General features: G+C 44.7%; 1 protein-coding gene across 1 annotated transcript in view; it reads right to left on the reverse strand.

The window, feature by feature from the left end:
• GLI2 (GLI family zinc finger 2) overlaps window positions 1-19,415 on the reverse strand; it is a 195,808-nt gene that overhangs the window by 59,750 nt on the left and 116,643 nt on the right. Inside the window, exon 3 of the mRNA XM_074911578.1 lies at window positions 9,336-9,441. Within this exon, the coding sequence (XP_074767679.1) occupies window positions 9,336-9,441 (106 nt within the window). The remainder of the gene's footprint in view (window positions 1-9,335; window positions 9,442-19,415) is intronic.

A 19,415-nucleotide genomic window follows, 5' to 3' on the forward strand; every position in this document is an offset into this window, starting at 1 on the left:
CTCACAGTCTCCTAGTTTCACTATCATCTACCACATTCAATTATATCAAAACCCAAGCCCATACATGCCAATAAAGTGAGCACAGGGAATGCAGTAAACTTGCTCTTGAAGTGGAGTCTGGCCAACTGATATCAACAAAACCTTGGATATGTTTTTTCCATAACACATCCTCCCACGAGATTTGCCATGTGCATGCTCCTACAACAGAGAGGAAACAAGGCAGAAAACATTCCTATTGGTCCTACAGGAGCTGTATGACCTGGATATGTATGCTGGACTCCAAGCATGCAAAAACCATCTCATTAACATGTCTGTGTTTCTTAATTCTAACCATTTTCTTAAGTTTTAGGTACTTAACTCCTTTAGTAGGGCTTGCTTTGGGGTCCTGAGTTTCAATGGAGGTTGAAGGAGTTAGACATTAACTGTGATCCAGCATGTTTGAAAAATCCACTGGTGCCTTTGTATTACCAGTGCTTGACAAGCCAGCCCTAAGGGTCAACATTATTTTGAAACCCACAACACTCACTTTCAAAATAGTGTTGTTAGCCAGATCCAATACAGTGGAATTATAATCTGATATCATATAGGCACTTCTAAAAATTTGACCCTTGAGTAATGCTCTAAATTTTAGCTCTGTTAGTTGTCTATTTAATATCAATGGTGAAGCATAAAAGAAGATGAAAAGCCTCCAAGGCAGAAAATTGTGTAAAATCACAAATTCTCAAAATGGTCTGGCACACAGAAGAAAAACATACATACATGGTTTAGTGTCAAAGCTAGGGATCTAGAAAGCCCACTTAAATGCATGCGTTCCCTCAGGAGCACTCTGCAGATCTGAGATTTGCCAGAGTAACAGTGCCCGGTTCTGCCCTTTGGTTTGTGCAGATGTGTGTGCACAGCTTTAGCTGCAGGCAGGGTGTCTAGATCCATAGTTCTGCCAGATAAGGTCCTTTTTTTATTAGGTTTTTTTTTTTTCTTCCCCCCCCAGCCATCTGGGTGGTCTGAGAATCAGACCCGAAATACCTAGGATCCCTTGAACCACATGTTCTAATCCCAGCAGAGTTGACTCAGTCCTTCATCCTTCCAGGGTAAATTGCTTTCTCTGCTCTTTGTTGCGTGGGGGGAATTTTTGGATGAGATTCGAAAATTTCCGCTCTGTATGGACATTAAAAATCCTACATTTTTCTTCCAATATCACAAGCCAGCATTCCTGCCATTAGTTTTTATCTCTCACCACCTTGTGTTATTTGCTTCTCATGGCCACTAGTAGCTGTGAACCCAGATTAACCAGCACCTGAAAAGTGATGTGCCGCAGGCTTCATTTCGCAAGTCAATGGGATGGATGGGATTTGTCCATTTATCTCTACACGCACTGGAAGGATTTCAGAGAAGCATAGTGAACATGAGGAGGTTGAGCAGATTGATATTTGAGTATATGCTGCAGGCTGCAGCCTGGCCAGTTCATTAGTGCAGGGAGGAAGGATATGACAACATGCAGCAAGTATCTGGAGGGACGTGTTACACAAGGAGGTATGCTAGGAGCAGAAGGGTGAAATTCAGGGAGAGAAAAAAAGGAGGGTGGACTAGGAAGGTGAACTGCATTGAGAGCTTTTTATACTGAGAAAGGATAGAGAAAAAGTTCAAACAGGAGATACAGGAACAGAAAAGGGGAACCCTCACACCCCTGTGCTGTATAGGAGAAAGCGCTACACAGGAGCAAAACACTTCAACAGGTACATTGTCTCTTGTCCTCATGACTGCAAAACTGGTGAGAGGTGAAACACCATCTATAGAGGAGATTTATTTAGGATTAAAAGAAAGGAGAGGCCAGGAGGGGCAGTGCTCCACAACCAGCTGAGAGAAAACTTGAGAAACAAATTCATAGCACTGGAGTTTAAAAGGGCAGGATATTGGCACTGAACATTTATCCATTTTCACAGGATGCTGAAAGCAATGGAGAATGGGCAATACCATTGAGAGAGCTTCTGAAAGACCCACGCTCTCTGTTTAGAAACTCTTTAGAAAGCAGCGGGAGAACAGAGTTCAAATAAATTTTTCCTAAAGCACAAGCTTAACAGCGGATAAGGTGGAAGCATGAAGTCACTTTTAATCTACTATAAAGTGAGGTAAGCAAAGGGATTATCACTTAAGACTTGCTGACATGAAGCTCTGAGAATGACATTTAAAAGCAATGGTGGATTACAGAGTGACATCATATTAAACGAACACATGCCAGAGGTTTACATAAAAGACCTCAGAGATCAGGCTCTTGTTCTCAATACTAAAACCTCCTAGCCATTTTTACACTTCTAGCCGTGATTAGGCTAAATTAGAGCTGCAGTTTTTCATTCAGTAACTTGTGGTGTCACAGCATCAGCAACTCAGTGGCCCAGATCTTTACCAAGTGCTAATGGGCACAACTCCATCTGAGCTCACCGAGGCCCCTCACTCTAGTGTGATGCTGCTGGCTTTCAGTGACTGAAGATCCAAGGCAAATGTTTCTAAATCCAATCTGTGTCTTACTGCATATATTAGTGACTCTGAAACCATATACTTTCAGGTCTCACTGGACTTCAGGTTTGAGTTTTTCAAAATATTCTGAAGGCTATTTAACTAAACACACATGATGAAACTATCCACAATTTAAGGAACAGCACAGATGTGCAAATCTCTCTCATAATGGAATATTCTTGAAAACTGTTAAGATGAGTCAAAAGAGAAAGCTGTGGGGTTTTGTGTTTGGTTGGTTGGGTTTTTTTTCCACAGAACAGTTTATCAGATTGGAAAAACCTACAGAAACATTCTAGCCCTGATGAGTGTTTTGGATTATGTCTGCCCCATTTTCGGAAGACCTGATCAGCCTGTCCTTCCACTGAGGTCAGAAGATGTTAAGCATGTACTTTCTCACTTTCTGCACAGGTAGGTAGCGCTGTGTACTTCTTTCCTGATGCCTGAAAACATGACATGAGTCCCTTCTGAGGAGTCAAATTCAAGTCACAGACCACCTGACTTTTCTTAGCTCTCAAAACATCAGGAGGGTGAATATTACTTCAACGGCATTTTAGAGATGGGAAAACTAAAGCACATATGGAATTAAAGTAATTTTTTCAGCTCCCAAAACAGGGCAGCAGCAGCCCAGTATTCAATCTGTGGTCTCCTGGAGATGGATCAAGTGACCATCAAGTATTAATTCTGGTAGTTTTACAGTGAGATCGGTATTGATAGTCCTCCAAATCACCTCCTGTAGGTTACCAAAGAGCCACCTAAAAGCAACACACTCCTGCTAATTACAGACCAGGGAGAGGTTTGAACCAGCCTTCTGGAGGGGACCAGCCTCTGCAAACCATCGCATACTCACACATTCTTATTTTCTTAAATAAATAAATGAAGCATGTGGGAAAGAAGGGGACAGAATAAATTGGATGTGGGAGCCCCCAAACCTGTTTCCCAAATGAGCAATGTATCTATTTGGTGAAAGTCGTAAAACTTTGCAAAACACATAAGAAGGCCTCTCTGAGCAGCTGTTTGCTTTGACTCCGGAGGGAGCTCGCTCTATCTCCAAAGCAGCACAGTACCATCAATCACGACCTGCCAAAGATTTTCTACTCCGGTAGCAAAGTAAATATAAAAACACACAGGTTTTATTGGCGTGTATATTCTGTGGCTCAACTGAGTGGCTTCCTTGCTGCAGGAACAACCATTACCAGGGGTCCCATCCTAAACCACCTGATGGGATCAAAGCTGCAGCCTCGTGGGAGCTGTGTCCCATGGAGGTTAACCGAAGGCACTTTACGCACACCCGATAATGCACAAAGGCGGCTGCGTGAGCGTACGATGCAAACGGCTCCCCTCTGCCATCGGCTGCGGTCATGAATCGCACCCTGGGTGGAGGGGACGATGGAGAGGCCCCAGCAGAAAACAGGGAGCACTGGCAGGGAATCACTGGCAAGGCTCAGCTAGAGCACAGTCAGGTCCACAGGGGAGCTTGGAAAATTTTGCTGCAAAACTCGGAACCCTTCACTGAGTGTGTCGGAAATAAGATTTTTCAAAGGATTTCTATCTGGCAAAATTGAGGGTTTTTTCGTGTGTATTTTTTTAAAAAAAAAATAGAAACAGCAAGAGACACATCTGTGACAATAGCAAATTCCAACTTTGAGACACTGGCGTTTCTCAAAGCGCAGTTATAAGATGATGATGATTATTTTTTGTATGGCTAAACAACATATTTTCCCTTAACCCTACTTGGCCTCCCTTGGCTGAATCTCACAAAAACAACAAAGGGAAGAGAAAACCAGCCTGAAACAGATATCCAACATGGAAAATCTTGGGTTTGACATTAAATTTGGCAAATTTATAAACATTTGAGATATAGTCTTTTCATGATGAGAAGCTTAACAGTCACCTTGCCTGCCTGTGAATTACCCTGCCAAAACAGCTCAGGAACATTGGAACTGGTCCTAAAAAGGTATTCTGCAATTTTTAACATAGTAAAAAGAAAACAAACTTCAACAAGGAGGGATAATAGGATCAGATAAAGAAAAAAAGTGTAGGCTGAATATCAGGGAAAATCTGTAATATATTAAAATCTCAGGGAAATGGAGGAAGATCCATGATTAAACCAGATAAAATCCCTACCAGAGGGAAATTAAGGGCAACTCCACATTATCATGGAGATGGAGTCTTCTCTATGTTTGGGTCTTTGGGACAACTCAGTCCTCGTGAAAGCCATGGAATTTGTGACTATCGGCTCAGGGGTTTTTTTACTATTTTAATGTGTGGACAGGAGAGCAACAACAATATTTTGTTAATAAATAATGTCAGAACTGCATCCTGAAACACCACTGGGATGTCGGTAGAAAAACAACGCTGCTTTTGTTTGTTACACTGCGTAATGCCTGATGGGTTTTAACCACAGTTTAGGAGCTACTGTTAAAAAGCTTCTTGCTGAGTCAAGCCTAGGCATGCTGTTTACAAGGGTTAGCCCTGAAGGCTCTTGCACTGGCAGGGACTTTTAAGCTGAGCTAAGGAGTTTTTAGTTATTTTTGTTGTGCTTTAAAAAAGAATGTTGAGAGTAGCTAAGCACACCTAAAACTGGGGAGTGGAAAGGAGCTATCAGTAATCACCTGCCGTATCTGCCAGCAATTTTCCTCTGGGCTTGATCTTGCAAAGCTGACGCTAAGAGTCCTCTTGGTTTAAAGCAAATGGAGTTATTCCAGAGACCAGGCCCCAGTGGAGTAGGTTTTTGTGAAGAAGCTTGCTAAAACAGAAAATATCCTCTTTGTTAAAAAAGGACCTGTTCTAACTTATGAAGTGAATTAGTTTGGTTCAGTTTTGAACCTGCTGAAACACCTTGGCTGATGACTTTCACTTGAGTAACGCTGATCTATGTTCTGCCTACAACCAATGGTGCAGAGTGAAATTCTGACAAATCAATAAAAGCTGCATGCAGAAAATGCCTATAACACCCACCACTGCTTTTCCATAGAGCCTGGGCCATGCCGTGCTGTGGAAGAAGTGAGTATCTAAGGGAAAAACAGTATGTGGCTCTGTAATTTAATGCATTATCACAATGGTGTACGAAATGAGTCAGAATATCCAGATTTATTTTTCTGTCATTTCTTAGCTTTTGAGTGCTGTAGTTTACAACGTTAATATTAAACAAATGTTGCTGCGTGGAAGTGGTACCTTACACAATTTATATATTCCAATACAATTTTGTTTATTCATTCTGCTCTAATTCTACATTCCTGGAATAGATTTCATCCAATATTTAGTTTTATTCCACTGTGCATTACATCCTTTTGCAGTGTCCACTGGGCTCCAATCCTTCCTCTCCCCCCATCCTCCACATGACCACAAGCTCACAAGCACCACAACAGGACAACGCCTTGAATCCACATTATTCTTATTGGTTTACACTGCAGAGAGCACAAGGATCATCTGAGCAAGATACTTTTATTTTTCTAGACAAGCCAAGCAAGCACCGTGATTCTGCCGATTTGTTCTTAATGCCAAAAAAAAAAAAAAAAAAAAAAGTTCAAAAAATGTATCACCAAATAAGTAAAACCAGAAAAGTGGGCTGTCCTAATGACTGGAGAAACACAGAAACACCCTGAAAAATATTAAAACTATATTTCAAGGAAATATCAACATGATCTGCTTCTGGACATATATAATAAATGCCCAGTGATTTGGAAGAAGACTCAAGTCCTGAAAACCATTTGTCATGCTGCTTAACAAGGAAATCAGTGAGACATAGAGACTGACAGCAGTGAGCAGAAATGCAGCAAATCTTTTATATCCCCATCTTGGCATGTGGGTCTTTTATTACTTGAGTTTTCCATATTCTCAGCCATATTCTCAAGAAAAGGGTTCCACAGGTGGTCCTGCTCAAGACAGCCTTGCAGATGAGTTCCCTCCAGTTAGGATAAATTAATACATGTGCTCATTAGGCCAAATGCAAACAGTGATGAAGGGGAATGCACTGTCATGTCACATCGAGCAATCAGGAAACAAACCTTTGACATAATGCAGCAGGCAGATAATAAGACCCCATAGTTAGCAACAAATGAGACTACACTTAATTTGCTGTGCAGTGTTCATGTAATTAGATACATTTGGTACCGGCACGACAGCAGACAGGTAGAATATGGGCTTGATGAATTGGGCGCTCTCTGTCAGGCACTGATCACATTAATCATAAAGCAAAATCTCAGTGACACAGTTTTTCTTCCAAACATTTGCCATAATTTTCTAAAATGAAACTATGCACATGCCTTTTTTTTTTGTTTACTTTAAACAGAAGGATGGATTTCTGTACCATTAGGAAGGAGTGCAAATTTCTAGAGGCTCATCTGTGCCTGCAGAGTCCACTTAGCCTGTTGAACAACAGCCATGCAACCTCGAAGTATATTCTAGCCCAGCTCCACTACCATGTTCTGGATGATTTCATGTTGGACATCCTCCATCAAGGAGGATGAGCACTATGTTATGACCTCCAGGGTAGAGATGGGAGGAGAGAAGAGGAAGACAAAAGTGAAGTAGGACAAAAGCTAGAGAGGGAAAGGGCAGGAGATGAGGTTAAGATGTTTGCAGATAAAACTGAAAGAGAAAAAATAGTTGAGAGCCTAACTCCACAGCTGGTGAGAATTTTCTCAGTGTGGTTGTGCCGTAGTACAGGGCACTTGAAAAAGGGAAGCGGCACTCCCTTGACCCTAGAAAAACCCACGGCCAAGAAGTAGTTGGCTGCTCAGCTTTGGTGCTTCACCAGCCACAAAGCCACCCTTCAGTGCAATGCCCGGGTAGTTTCAAAGAAGGACATGCTTCTCCTTCTAAGACCAGCAACCAAGTTTTCTCTCCAGTACCTTCACAAGTCATTTTTGTGAAAAGTGCTGCTGGGAAGGTGAAGGATCCCAAAGAAGAAGATATAAATAGGTATTTGCCAACAACTCTACCCAAATACTAAGCAGGACATTCTTGGTCTGCTAACAGAAAAATATGCTATGATTCACAGGTGCATAGCACCAGCTGGCAAGATGTTGGCTGTGTTTTGGAGAAGACCCAGCTTCGTGCCCCCACTGAAGAAACTGCTGTGGAGCCCCGGGGAAGATACAGTGCACCTGATCCGTCTTGCAAGGACTGAAGGGGAGGACGGAGCAGGGCACACAAATAATCTGTTCCAAACATCCATCTTCTCTTCTAAGCACTGTTTTGAGTACTGCCCTTTCAGAAGTCAGTATGTGCTTTATTAGCCAGAGCTCTGGCTTATTAATTATCTCCCAGTATATTTTTTTTATTAATCTGTGGGGGGTTTTTCTATAATTTTTGCATGTACTTGCACGCAAGCCCAGAACTATTTCATTCAGCTACCCTTCGTCCCCCCAGTTCCCATGTTAGCAACACGGTCTGTCTTTTTCCCTTTGTGCACAGCATGGAATGAGCTGCTCTGCCCCTTTAAACATCCAGTCAAACTGATTGCCAGCCAAAAAGACAACGACTTGTCTTCTGGTAGGATCCAGGGGAATGCCCTATCATTTTTTTCCTGCAGCATTTTGGAAGTGGAATAAAGCCTTCGTAGCTGTGGGACTCCACAGATCTCCTGGCTGCTGCTGTCTGTGTTACTTGCCTTCCGGGGACTATTCCCCCGTTCGCACCTCTCCAGAAAAAGCATAGTGCTACGAACAGCCCCTGCAAAGCCGGGTAAGCGCTGACCTCGGCCAAACAGTGAGGCCGCAATGGGGCTCCAAGGGATCAAATGAGGGCTTTTTAAATGAAGAGCGCTATTTACTCTTCCCTTGCTCTTCTTGCAGAATGTTCCCAGCCCTTAGGGGTTCCCCTACACCAAGTGCCCTGGGACCTGTCCCTCAGCTGATGGCTGAGACCTGTATTACAGTGGCAGTTTGAAGGATTTCAGGGCAGCTGTGGGACCACCAACCTCATCAGGCTGCTCCTCACCTCCCACAGGGTCGGTGCATTTCAGGGACAAGGAGAAACCCTTCTGCCCACATAAGCACTACAGCCTCTGCTCACATCTCCGCTGGCTTCTTTTTCCTTGCCCTGATCAAAGCTTACAGGAAGCGAACACAAATCTCTCTATAAACATGTCCTTCAAGGTGTCAACGACTATTGATCTGTCATGTCCTGGATGAGGAGATTAACCATAAACCCCTCTCTTGGGGTACAGCCCCTGACTGGTGCCTGTGTTCGCTGCCATCAGGTGCCTTGGGGAGGGGGGGGGGGCTCTTACAAGGAGGTCACCACCAAAACTTAGGTTCCTGTCCTTCTGGAGTGGACACAGACACTTACATGACGACCTGCCTCTTCACCCCATTTTAGAAAATGCCACCCAGCCTGTCCAGGCTGTCATCTGGTGAAATCAAACTGAATTACAGCATTCCCGGTAGCCGTTCACCACTGTCCCTGCAATGGGTGGGCATGTAGGAACAGTACGCAAAGTCTCCAAATGGAGGGAGCAGCACTGGGTCTTGGCCAAGACGATGCTACAAACAACCCAGGCATGGTGTGATGTGAAAAACACCGTGGGCGCAAAAACGCAGCTCAAGCCTGTCCCCAGGACCTCTACCAGATAACAACACAGAAGCCCTGTACTCCCATCCCGCTGTTATATGGCACTTCTATAGGTTTAACAGAGCTGTAGAGCATTCTTGCCAGGCAGGTCAGTATTGTCACTGGGTGGGGACAGTGGGGTGGAGGGTGGCCAGCGGGGCCAGCTTGCCAGGAGGGTAGCAAGTCCCTGGGATCTTAGCAGTGGGATTCGGCGCACTGCGGGTGGCCGACATTTTAGCAAGGCATGGGAGCGGAGATGCAAGACTTACCCGTGGATAGCGTGGATAGAGTGAGGTTCGTAATGGTATCGTCCTTCCTGGTGGCGCATGTCAATTGGCAAAGGAGCGTGGAAGGCCGGAAAAATGTGCTGCGGCACTGTTGAGGGGAATAGAAGAAGAAAAAAAAAAGGGACTTCAAAAACTTTTCCTTTCCTTTTAAAACAATTTCAAAGGCACTAAATCTCCATGAATTTCAGAGCAAGAGCAGTGCAAGACAAGGGGTCTTCATGATATCAGCGCTATCATACACCAGAGAAGTGGAATGAATAAATAATCAAAGTCATGCGGAGAAATCCTACATCTTCGACATAAAAGATCTCCAACAGGGTTTTTGACAAAGACAAGCAGCTAAGCGCTCTTTGAACTTGCGGAGATTATAGGAAGCACCAAGGAAAACTAGACTTGCAACGCAAATCAGACTCAACAGAGCCTGGCGGGATCCAGACCTGCACCATCCCTCATGCCTGGAGTGGCAGCAAACACCTTCCCTGAAGGTCTGTACACACAAGTTGGAAATATTTACCTAAAAATGTAGCAGCGAGAACAGCACTAATGCAGACTGTCTAGGCAGTTAGAAGAGGTTCAAAAGTGCCTACTGCCAGGTTCTGAGAGAGGAGTCCAAATTGCTCTCACTTGTAATCACTTGAGGCCCTATTTTTTATTCATTTGAGAAGCTTGTTTCATCTTTGATGGAAAGATAAAGTGGTCTCAAAAGGCACAGAACACCTACATTGACTTATTAAATCTATCTATTATTGACCCCAAAAGTTAACGGCAAGAATATTTGAGTGAGTTGAGCTGATAGAAAATTCATCAGGTTATTTCTCCACGCCACCCCCGACAATGCTGCCTGGCCGCCTGGGCCTTTCCTACTAAAATTACAGAAGTTAAAGAAATACAATTAGCAGAACTTTGATAACAATACTGTACAATCGTCCTCTGATAGGGCTCATCACATCTGTAATGAAGCCGCTTTCCATATTTGTACCAGCAATTGGTTTAACGATAAAAGGCTGGTCTTGCTCTGACTTTACGAACAGTCAGAAGTTCTTCATTCAAGATTACTAAATATTGTTGCAGGTCTTCCCATTCCCTCTCTGGCTTCTTGGCCTTTCTGTCTAACTGGGGACTAAAAGCAAAACAAAACCAACCTCCTAAGTGAGCATTTCAAAACGCGGTCTGCACTCAGTATTTCACTGTGACTTGCCTCTATGACAGGTAGCATCTCTGTAGAGTGGGGAAGCACCATCCAAAACCAAAGTGTCAAGGCTTGGGCCAAGTCTCTCGCTGATGCTCAGCAAACTCCAGTAAATGCCAAACTCTTTTGCTATGAAAGACTTAAAATTCAGCCTTGCGCATCTGTGACTCCAGCTGCAACAGAGCTACGCCGACTCCATCCAGCAAGGCTGTGCTCCTTTCGGGTCCGTCGCGCAAAGCCTGCGTGAAATCCACGTATATGTCTTTCCCAGCATATCAGCAAGAGGATCTGAGGCTCCTACTCCCATTGCAACGTAAAATCCCCGAGCACAGCGCGGCACAGGCGCGTCAGCCGGGCTGCTGGGAGAGGTGAGAGACTACACAAAAACAACCCTCCTGCCAACTCTGCTGAAAGGCGTTAAGCTAAGGTAGTCGGGGTGGAAAGTATTTAAGACTCCGCAGCAGACTTGCTCTTCGTGCTCCAGCGAAGGGCTGGCACCGCACACTACCCGATACACTGGGAGCATTTTTGCAGCTCGCCCAATGTCAGGACACAGTAGGGTAACTGTTAACTGCCTTCCCCCCTTCTGCTCCCCTCCCCTCCTTTCCCAAAAGCAGCTCAGGGAGAGAATAAACTTGCATCCTTTAGGACTTGCTTTGGCAGGAGAAAGATTCACCCTTTAACCGTCCTAGGTAGAGACGATCTGTTACATAAGGACACTTGTAAGAAGTCTTCATTTTAAGAAGCAGCCAGTGTTTTTCCAGGTCAGAAATGCAGCAGAGTTCAGCTGTCACATCCCATCCCCTACTCATACAGAACCATAGAGACTCTGGTCTCCCCAAACCATGTTTAGCCCAAACCACTGCCAGGGCTGGCAGACACCTCAATCTGCTGTCCTCCTTCCTGGGGACATTGCTGTCCCCTGGACACAGCTCTGGCCACAAGCCACAGCTGCTGGGGGGACCAGAGTGAATGGGGCAAGGAGGTTTTACATCATCACATACCAAGGATGGTCTCAAAATCAACTGTCCCTGCACAGGCATCCAATGCCAGATAGCACAAACATCTTCCAGACTGAGCCTCTAGGCTGGGCTTCCTGCAGCGCTCACCCCGTATTTATGCTATACAAATAAACCCAAAGGAGCAGGGACTCTTCTGCAGTACTGGGGCCAACCTACACAGCCCAGATGGTGGCATCCCTATAGGTGAAGTTTTGCAACCTCCCAAAACAGGGTTGCCACTCTGCCTGTAATGGGCAGGTCCAGGGCTAGGTTAACCCCCAAACTGCATGAAAGTGTAACTTGACAAAGTGGGCTGAAACTGTGCTCCCCAGCTCGGTAGCGTTTTAATAATATGGGAGTCATGTCCTAATCCTTGGGCCCATTCCCCGGAGCAGTTTAATTAACTAACAATGATGAAACCATTAAGAACAACAGGTCAATCTGAATCTCTTACAACCCCGGCCAGTTATGTTTTATTTTGTAACTGTGCATTTCTAAATGACTGATTGCTGAGGTAATACTGGAAATTTTTGTGCTAAAAGAGTCTTTCCTTGTCACTCAGGAGAGCGGGCAAAAGAAAACGCAGGGTGTTTGCTGCCTGGCCTCCTTTCCTAACTATCTGTTGCTATAAAAATGACATCTGAAGAGAATTTCTCCCTCCTCACACCTCTGATTATTAATGGAAGAAAAATTTCCATGAATATCCTCCCTCCCACTGGCACCGTTGCCTTGTTTCCAGCATTTCAACCTATTTGGACCATGGGAGGGTGAGCAATGCCTCCTCTTTGGGTGCCTGTTTCACTCTGCTGCTCTCATTTCTAACGCCACCACATGCTCTGTGCTTTGCTGCCACAAAGGGAAAGGGTTGGTTTTGGTGATGTCCCTCTGCAACATCCCATGTCAGGGCCTCCCCTCTGCTCCCCTGCCTGGGAGCACCAGCCAAGCCTATGGGCTCCAGTGGCTGGTGTTCCTTTTTATTCTCTTCCAGGTGCTTGGTCAGAAATAATGAATGGTTTTATAGGCAATCAACTACCAATTCATAAACGTCAGCCCAGCTCTGCTTCTTGTTCCCACCCCTCCCAAAGAGGATGGCAAACTGGCAGCAGGACAGCAACACATGCTGTTAACAAAGATGGATGTTTTACACATACAAGTTAAAAAGACAATTATATTCAATTACTCCAAGTAAGTCACGGTGATGTATTCCTGAATAGCCACAGGAAGGGCAATATGATGATTAGGGCAATGAATTTGCCAACTTTAATCTAATCAAGACAATCTTTTGTTTAGCTTTATCTGCTTTGCAGTGGCAGAGGATTTACCAAATCCAAGCAATCTTAGCAGATTTAACCCCAAATCTGCCTGATTAGTGCTAATGATGACTGTTTTACACAGAGGGAAGATGGTTTTAGCAGGAGGCCTGTGGAAACCTTTCCCCCATAAATAAGTTGGGCCACGCCACGCCATGCGGTATGATACGCTGGGACATGAAGGCACAACATGGCACCTCCAAAAGTCCCCTAGCACTAGAACAACAGAAAAACATTTTCTCTGGCTCCAGCGGAAGGAAGAGAAACACCAAAGAAGAAATCAAAGCAGCACCCAAGGGGCAGGGAAGCTGGGAAAACAGGGTGTTTGATACAGAAATAACACGTCTCTTCATCAAGTCCATGGCACGCAGCTCCTGTGGTGAAGCACAGCGGCAGAGCAGCAAAGTGCAGTCAGAAGGCCCCACCTTCCACCCAGCCACTGCTCGCGCAGGAATGCGTCTGCTCCACAACGCTGTTTGATAAGGGGAAAGATGCTGCTACCTGTCCCCACTTGTCGGAGCTGATTTTCTGGCCAAGGTTTATGAGCAAGACACGGACCTCCCACCGCTGTATTCTCATCCTTGTCTATTCAAAGGCCAGCCAACCCTCTGGCTTCAAAGAGAAAAGATATGAAGCAGAAACGCAGGTTTAAAGGGGATGTCCCTTGCCGAAAATCCCAGGAATCAGGGAGGGAGGCATCAAAAACAGGCATTTTTTGAGGATGATGCAGGCTTTTGATTATCTCTACAGATAAACCTGTGCTTCAAGAGAAACACAGACTGCACGTATGGGTTTGTCTAGCGAGCAAAGGAGTGTCATCACTCACAGCAGCATCTCTTTTTGAGCACAAAAAGAAGAATTAGGAAGGGTCAAATAAGCTTTTTCTATTCCAAATAATTCTGTCTACACATGTGATCACTAAAAAAACCCCAAGCAAAACAGCAGAAGAAAAGAAATCAGACCATACACACCTGAATCTGGTTTCATTTGCAGTTTTCATTGACAAAAACAATTTGGAAAGCCCTTAGGAAAGCACTTAATGGATTCTTCTGCTCCCACTTGCAACTGTGGTGCTGCAGCAAGTTTGGCAGAAGAGACACTCTGAGAAGCTACACACACCCCCTCTGTACCATTCAACATGTGCCAGGTTCCCACTGCTTTATCTAAAGCACACGAGCTGCACAGGTCACCAGGTGGGCTAAAGAAATGTGGTTTTCCTATGGATGTCCCAGCAATCTTCTGTGGGGACAAGCAGTGCAGGCTGTGAGTGGGCTTCTTTGCCATCAGAAATAGAGCATAAACATTTTGCAATCAACAGGAAAAATAATGTGTTGAGTAAAAAAGGTGAAAGATTGGTGTCTGGATAATTGAGCACCTGTAGTGCTTTTCTCAACAAATTCACAAAACACTCATTAAAAAAATAATATTTTATAAAAGAGGAAAACCAAATACTGACTTCTTGAGATCCCTTTTGGCTTGATTTCCTGTGGTATTTGTGATGCATGGGACATGGCTTTTGTAAAGGGATCACAAGCTACTTTGCAAAGACTAAAAAAGCTTCATCTCTACTTAGGAAGAGAAGCAAACCTGTGCATTTGAAACACAGACCTTTTTCTACCCGAGAGGGGCTGAAACAGCGTAACATAAAGTAACTTGCCCAAGTCTATGAAGTCAAACAAAATCAGGTTCCCCAGCAAACCTCAACCACAGCAGGCAGAAACTGCAACTTTATCTCTAAAAGACTTTGGAGACCCAGGGTATTGGATCAATTTGGATTAGTGGGAGAAAAACTTCTCCAGACAACAGCTCATGCACTCCTGTCACGGCAGTGCCATTAGAAGGTGTGCACAAGGAGCTGACACAGAAAAAAAATGGGAAGGGGATGTCCCAGAAGGTAGTGGTGAGTGTTCACGAGTGCTTTCACAGCAGCAGTGCTGTGCTGTCATGGGGCACATCTCTGTTACTGGGGGTGGTGCAATGCTGCTAGGGGCGATACAGCAGCTTGCAACAGTTTCTGCTTCCCCCCCAGGACCAGCTTTCTTTGAGAAAGATAATAGGAAAATAACTGCTGTCTGTACTAGACACTACATGGAAATTTCTAAGCCATGAGAGGAGGCATTTGTCATTTGTCCCCATCTCCAGAGCAAAGGTCCTTCTTGCTGCCCACATTTTCTCCCGGATGTCCAAATCTCACTCTTCTCAAGGACAAGTTTAAAGATACAACAAACATGAAGTGTCATTCGCTCAGTCATCATCCAGAGAAGCCCAAAGCACTGTGAGAAATAAACTGGAGGCAGCATTTGTCTTCTTATTAGGCTTTTTAAAGATCCAATTTTACTCAACCACAGCGTATATTTTAAAGGGATGCATTTCGACATCCAATGACTGTGGTGGCAAACATCAGGTTTGTTTTGAAACAGCGAAGAGGGGCTCATGTTTTGCTCCCCAACCTTCCTGAAGTGGTTTGTCCTCATGTTGGAGCTAACCTCCAGCTCTGTGGTCTTCAGAGCATTCCCGCGACAGCCTCGGTGTGAGAGCAGGGGAGGCAAACCAGGCCCTGGGGGACTCTGTGTGTGTGGCTACTTGACTCCCTTTGATAGTCCCTCCTGGGCGTTTCAGTGTTGTATTTGGATGGTCGCCCCTACGGTAAAGTGCTGCAGGGCTGTAGGTGTCGGCAAGGGAGATGTTTTTGTGTTTGTGTGATGTCCCCAGAATAATGATCTCGCTGTTTAAGTGAGTTGAGCGAATGAATGAGCACAAGAAAAACATCTTTGCTGAAAGCGCAGCCAAAGTTAATGCACCATTAATAATGGCCTGGGTGAATTATTGGAAGAGATAATAGGCCTGGGGTCAGAGAAGGTCTGAGACAAAGAACAGGGAAAATTGGGTCACAGAAACATGACAGAGCAGATCACGCTGATGCGCCTGTGGGATTCTCCTCGGATGAAGTCATGTACCACCACGCAGAATATTAAGGGCTTTGCAGGGAAAGCCATTCCCAGAACCACTGTTCAGATCGATATGGGGAGGAGGGGGAGCAGACACACAAGGCTACAGTAGCTGCCTCTTAGCCCCCCACGAGCCCCTGCTCGAGAACTTCACTTTAATGTTGTTTAGAAACTTTGCAAAATACACCAACTGAGTGCCTACCTCAAAAAGGGATAATTATGTGGTTGCTAATTACACCAATCTGCATATTTTCTAAGTAGAGAGAAGTGTCTGGGGGAGTATCTGCCTTCCCCAAATGGCAGCGCCATGCATTTCACAAAAAAATCCATCTCAGGTGCTTCAGCAGCTCTGCTTTCCTGTCTCCAAAATTGTGGCACACCAGCTGTGGAGCTGCAACCTCATCTCCTGCCCTGCCAGCTGCCTGGCTTCACGACACTAAATTACTGACTAACCTTGCTTTGTCAGAATTTCCCTTCTTTAAAATGGAGATAATAATATCTCCCTACCTCAGAGGTTTGGTTAATGTTTATACAGCACTTTAAAAATGATGTGGTAATTAAGTGCTCAGTATTATTATATCAACGTGTATAATGATTCCAGCAGACAGCACTATAAACAGGGCTGCACCATGCGTGCTTTTCTTTTGTTTGGCTTGTTAGCATTTGGTTTGGTTTTCATACAGCATACTTCAATTATTATTATTGGTTAATTATTATATTGTTTTATTACCTGCTTAGTAGCTTTGACAAAAATAAGAACTACACAGGTAAAATAATAGTAAATATTCATTCTGGTCTGCTACGAACACAATGGCAAAGATAAATGGGAGCCAGACTCCCACCAACTCACCTACGGGAGACCCCTCTCCTGCCCTGACTATTACAGGCCATTTTGAAACACATTCAGGCAGCTGTTTCCAGCCAGAGAGATGCAAAACCAGTTTTCTCTTCTTCTAACATACCTGAAGAAAGATGGTGGCAGCCTGATTTACAAAACTATGTTTTTTTCAGACACTGTGTGTCAGAATGCTTGAGAAGGCAACATGCTTAGTTTAACTGTGGGTTGGGTACAGCAAGCCAAGATTCCCATTCAGGTAAGCAATAAAGACCAATAAACACAACTAACTTCTGTTGGACAAACAGCTCAGGTAATGGTAAATACCTCGCAGGAGGGTTGGATGGAGAAGTGAACTTGCCAGAATGCAGATATGTTAAAAGCAAACAAGAAATAATGAAAAATACATTGCCCTTCAACTATAAAATCACCAACAAAAAGCCTCAAAACAAGCATTATTGTACTGACACCTCAAAGCATCTTCAGCAGAGAGTCAGCATGACTTCATGCTTGGAGAAACTGAGGTGCAGCAAGGAGCAGAGGACACCACCAAGAAGGCTTATCTCTCTGCTTGCCTCTGACAGCAGTACTGCTGGAGCCCCCCTCACACACCCCACTGTCACGGAAAGACCTGGGAGCTGTTTGTTTCCCTGCCAGCCAGCAGCAAGACACAGCATGGTCACTCAGCTCCCTACAGAGAGACAGACTTTGGACCCCCATGTGGATGTGGTACTTCATGCAGAATAAAGCCCATTCCTAAGGCTACCTGCATAATAAAAGCTGTTATAAAGGCCATGAGACTCATCAAACACAGCAAATGTAAGGCTGCTCCTCTCCAGCATCCCAGAGGAAACCTCCTTGGGAGCCATCACAACAACCATCCATACCCTTGGGGACAGCCCAGAGGAGTTTATCCTCTTACAAAGCTCATTCTACTGCTTCAGCTCAGGTGGAAGAACACAGAAAGTCTTTTGAAGACATGGAGGGCTGCCATTATGCAGCCCCCACCTAGGACACAGGCACTACTGGCACATGGCAGGCACAAGTGCGGTCCTGGTGGCCGTTCAGCCAGGAAACACGTTTCAGCCCAGCCACTGCTTTTGCATTCAGGCAGCACTGCTGAGCCGCAGGCTGTGTCCAAAAGCGGGGCAGGCAGGCAGGCATCTGCAGAGCGAGCTGGCTCTTGCAGCTGGGACGGGGGTGAGATTAGATCAATGAGCTTCCCCCACGGCCCTGTGGCCAACTTGAGGCAAGACTGAAGGAATTTGCCCATAAATTTCCTCCCCACCCCAAGAAGGAGGCAGCACGCTTAAATGAACTCAGGCCCTAATAGAAGTAGGATATTCGTGTTCATCTCAACGTCTAACCCATCCTGAAGATCCTGGCAGCTCTTCTCAGCTCGCTCCTGTGCACTGCCTGACCTTTGTTAAGGGCATTAAACCTGTCAGTCTTTTCCTGGACAAAAGAGATGGAACAATTACAGTAAGGCTAAAAATGGCCTTTCCCTCTATGTGGAAAATTTAGATTAAAAATGTAAGAGTTCATTGACATTTTCTGTAAGAATGTAAAATTGTCGTTAAAAAAATCAAACCCTGAAACACCTCTGTTGCTATCTACCATCTCCGAAATGCTGTCTGAGGGGCTTTCTGCCTCAGCCACCTAACAACTGGGAACAGCTGTCCTGGTGGGGACAGCCCAGCTTTTGCTGGCAGGGACACGAGGATGCAAGGAAACCCTGCAACTCGCTCCCATGCATCAGCTGGCTTTGCAGCATACTTCAGGAGTGACCAAAGAGGGAGTGTTTTGCTTCTTGGTGAGAAAATAGGAATTTTCTGATGCCTGTGGAAAACCCAGATGGAAAGTTCTGACTTTCCTCTTGTAAAACAGGTTGCACCCAAACTTTCAAAAACACCAAAATGGTGTTGGGAGAGTGAATATATTCATGTCTATATAATATATTCATGTCTATATAAGTATTTTCAGATATTCAGATAGGCATCTCTGAATAAAGGTGATGCCTTTTTTATTATTCTACAAGAATTCCTGGGGTCTTTGGGTTACTGATACGTGGTAGCCTTGAGGGGTAAAATAATTAATTTTTTATACCTCTGGGAAGGGTAAATAACATGAAAGCAGAGCTCCTCTGCAGCTAGGGGGAACCCCATGAGCTCAAGGAAGTCATGCAGCAGGGTGCCTGAACACCGAAGCTCTGATGGCTTTCTGAAGAGCAATAATTAGAAAAGTGTCTTGATCAGCCTTGCTACCACCAGTCATCATCTTCGGTCCTAAACAGTCTGAATTGGAGGAAGATTTCAGGCAGAAAAGTTTGCTGTCAGAAAACACTTTCCAGGAACCTGCAGTTGCTGTCAAAAGCAGCACAGAAGATATCAAGATGGTTTATGATCTATTATATTTTAGACTACAAGAAGAATGTGGAAGTGATGAACTTGAAATGCCTTGACTTTATTACAACAGTATCTGCCAACATGGGAAGTTTCTGAAAGAGACTGCTGAAGATTTTTGCTTCCTGGAAAATTAAAAAGATAATAAAATTGCCTTTTTCTGTTAAGTAAGCATTGAATTCTTCTTTGGAATACCATGAAATTTGGAACATTTGCAGCGCAATTGCACATGGCAATCTGCTCCACTCACGTGCCACTGCTGGATAAGTCGTCCAGGTTTCGGTCTCAGCTGTACTACGTGCGGTTGCTGTCAAGGCTCCTCTGCTTCAACAGTCAGAAGCATCCCAGGCTCATCACTAGCAGGCACGGCTACCCTG

The sequence above is a fragment of the Athene noctua genome, chromosome 7 (genome assembly GCF_965140245.1).
Source record: "Athene noctua chromosome 7, bAthNoc1.hap1.1, whole genome shotgun sequence".
NCBI classification, from domain to species: Eukaryota; Metazoa; Chordata; class Aves; order Strigiformes; family Strigidae; genus Athene; species Athene noctua.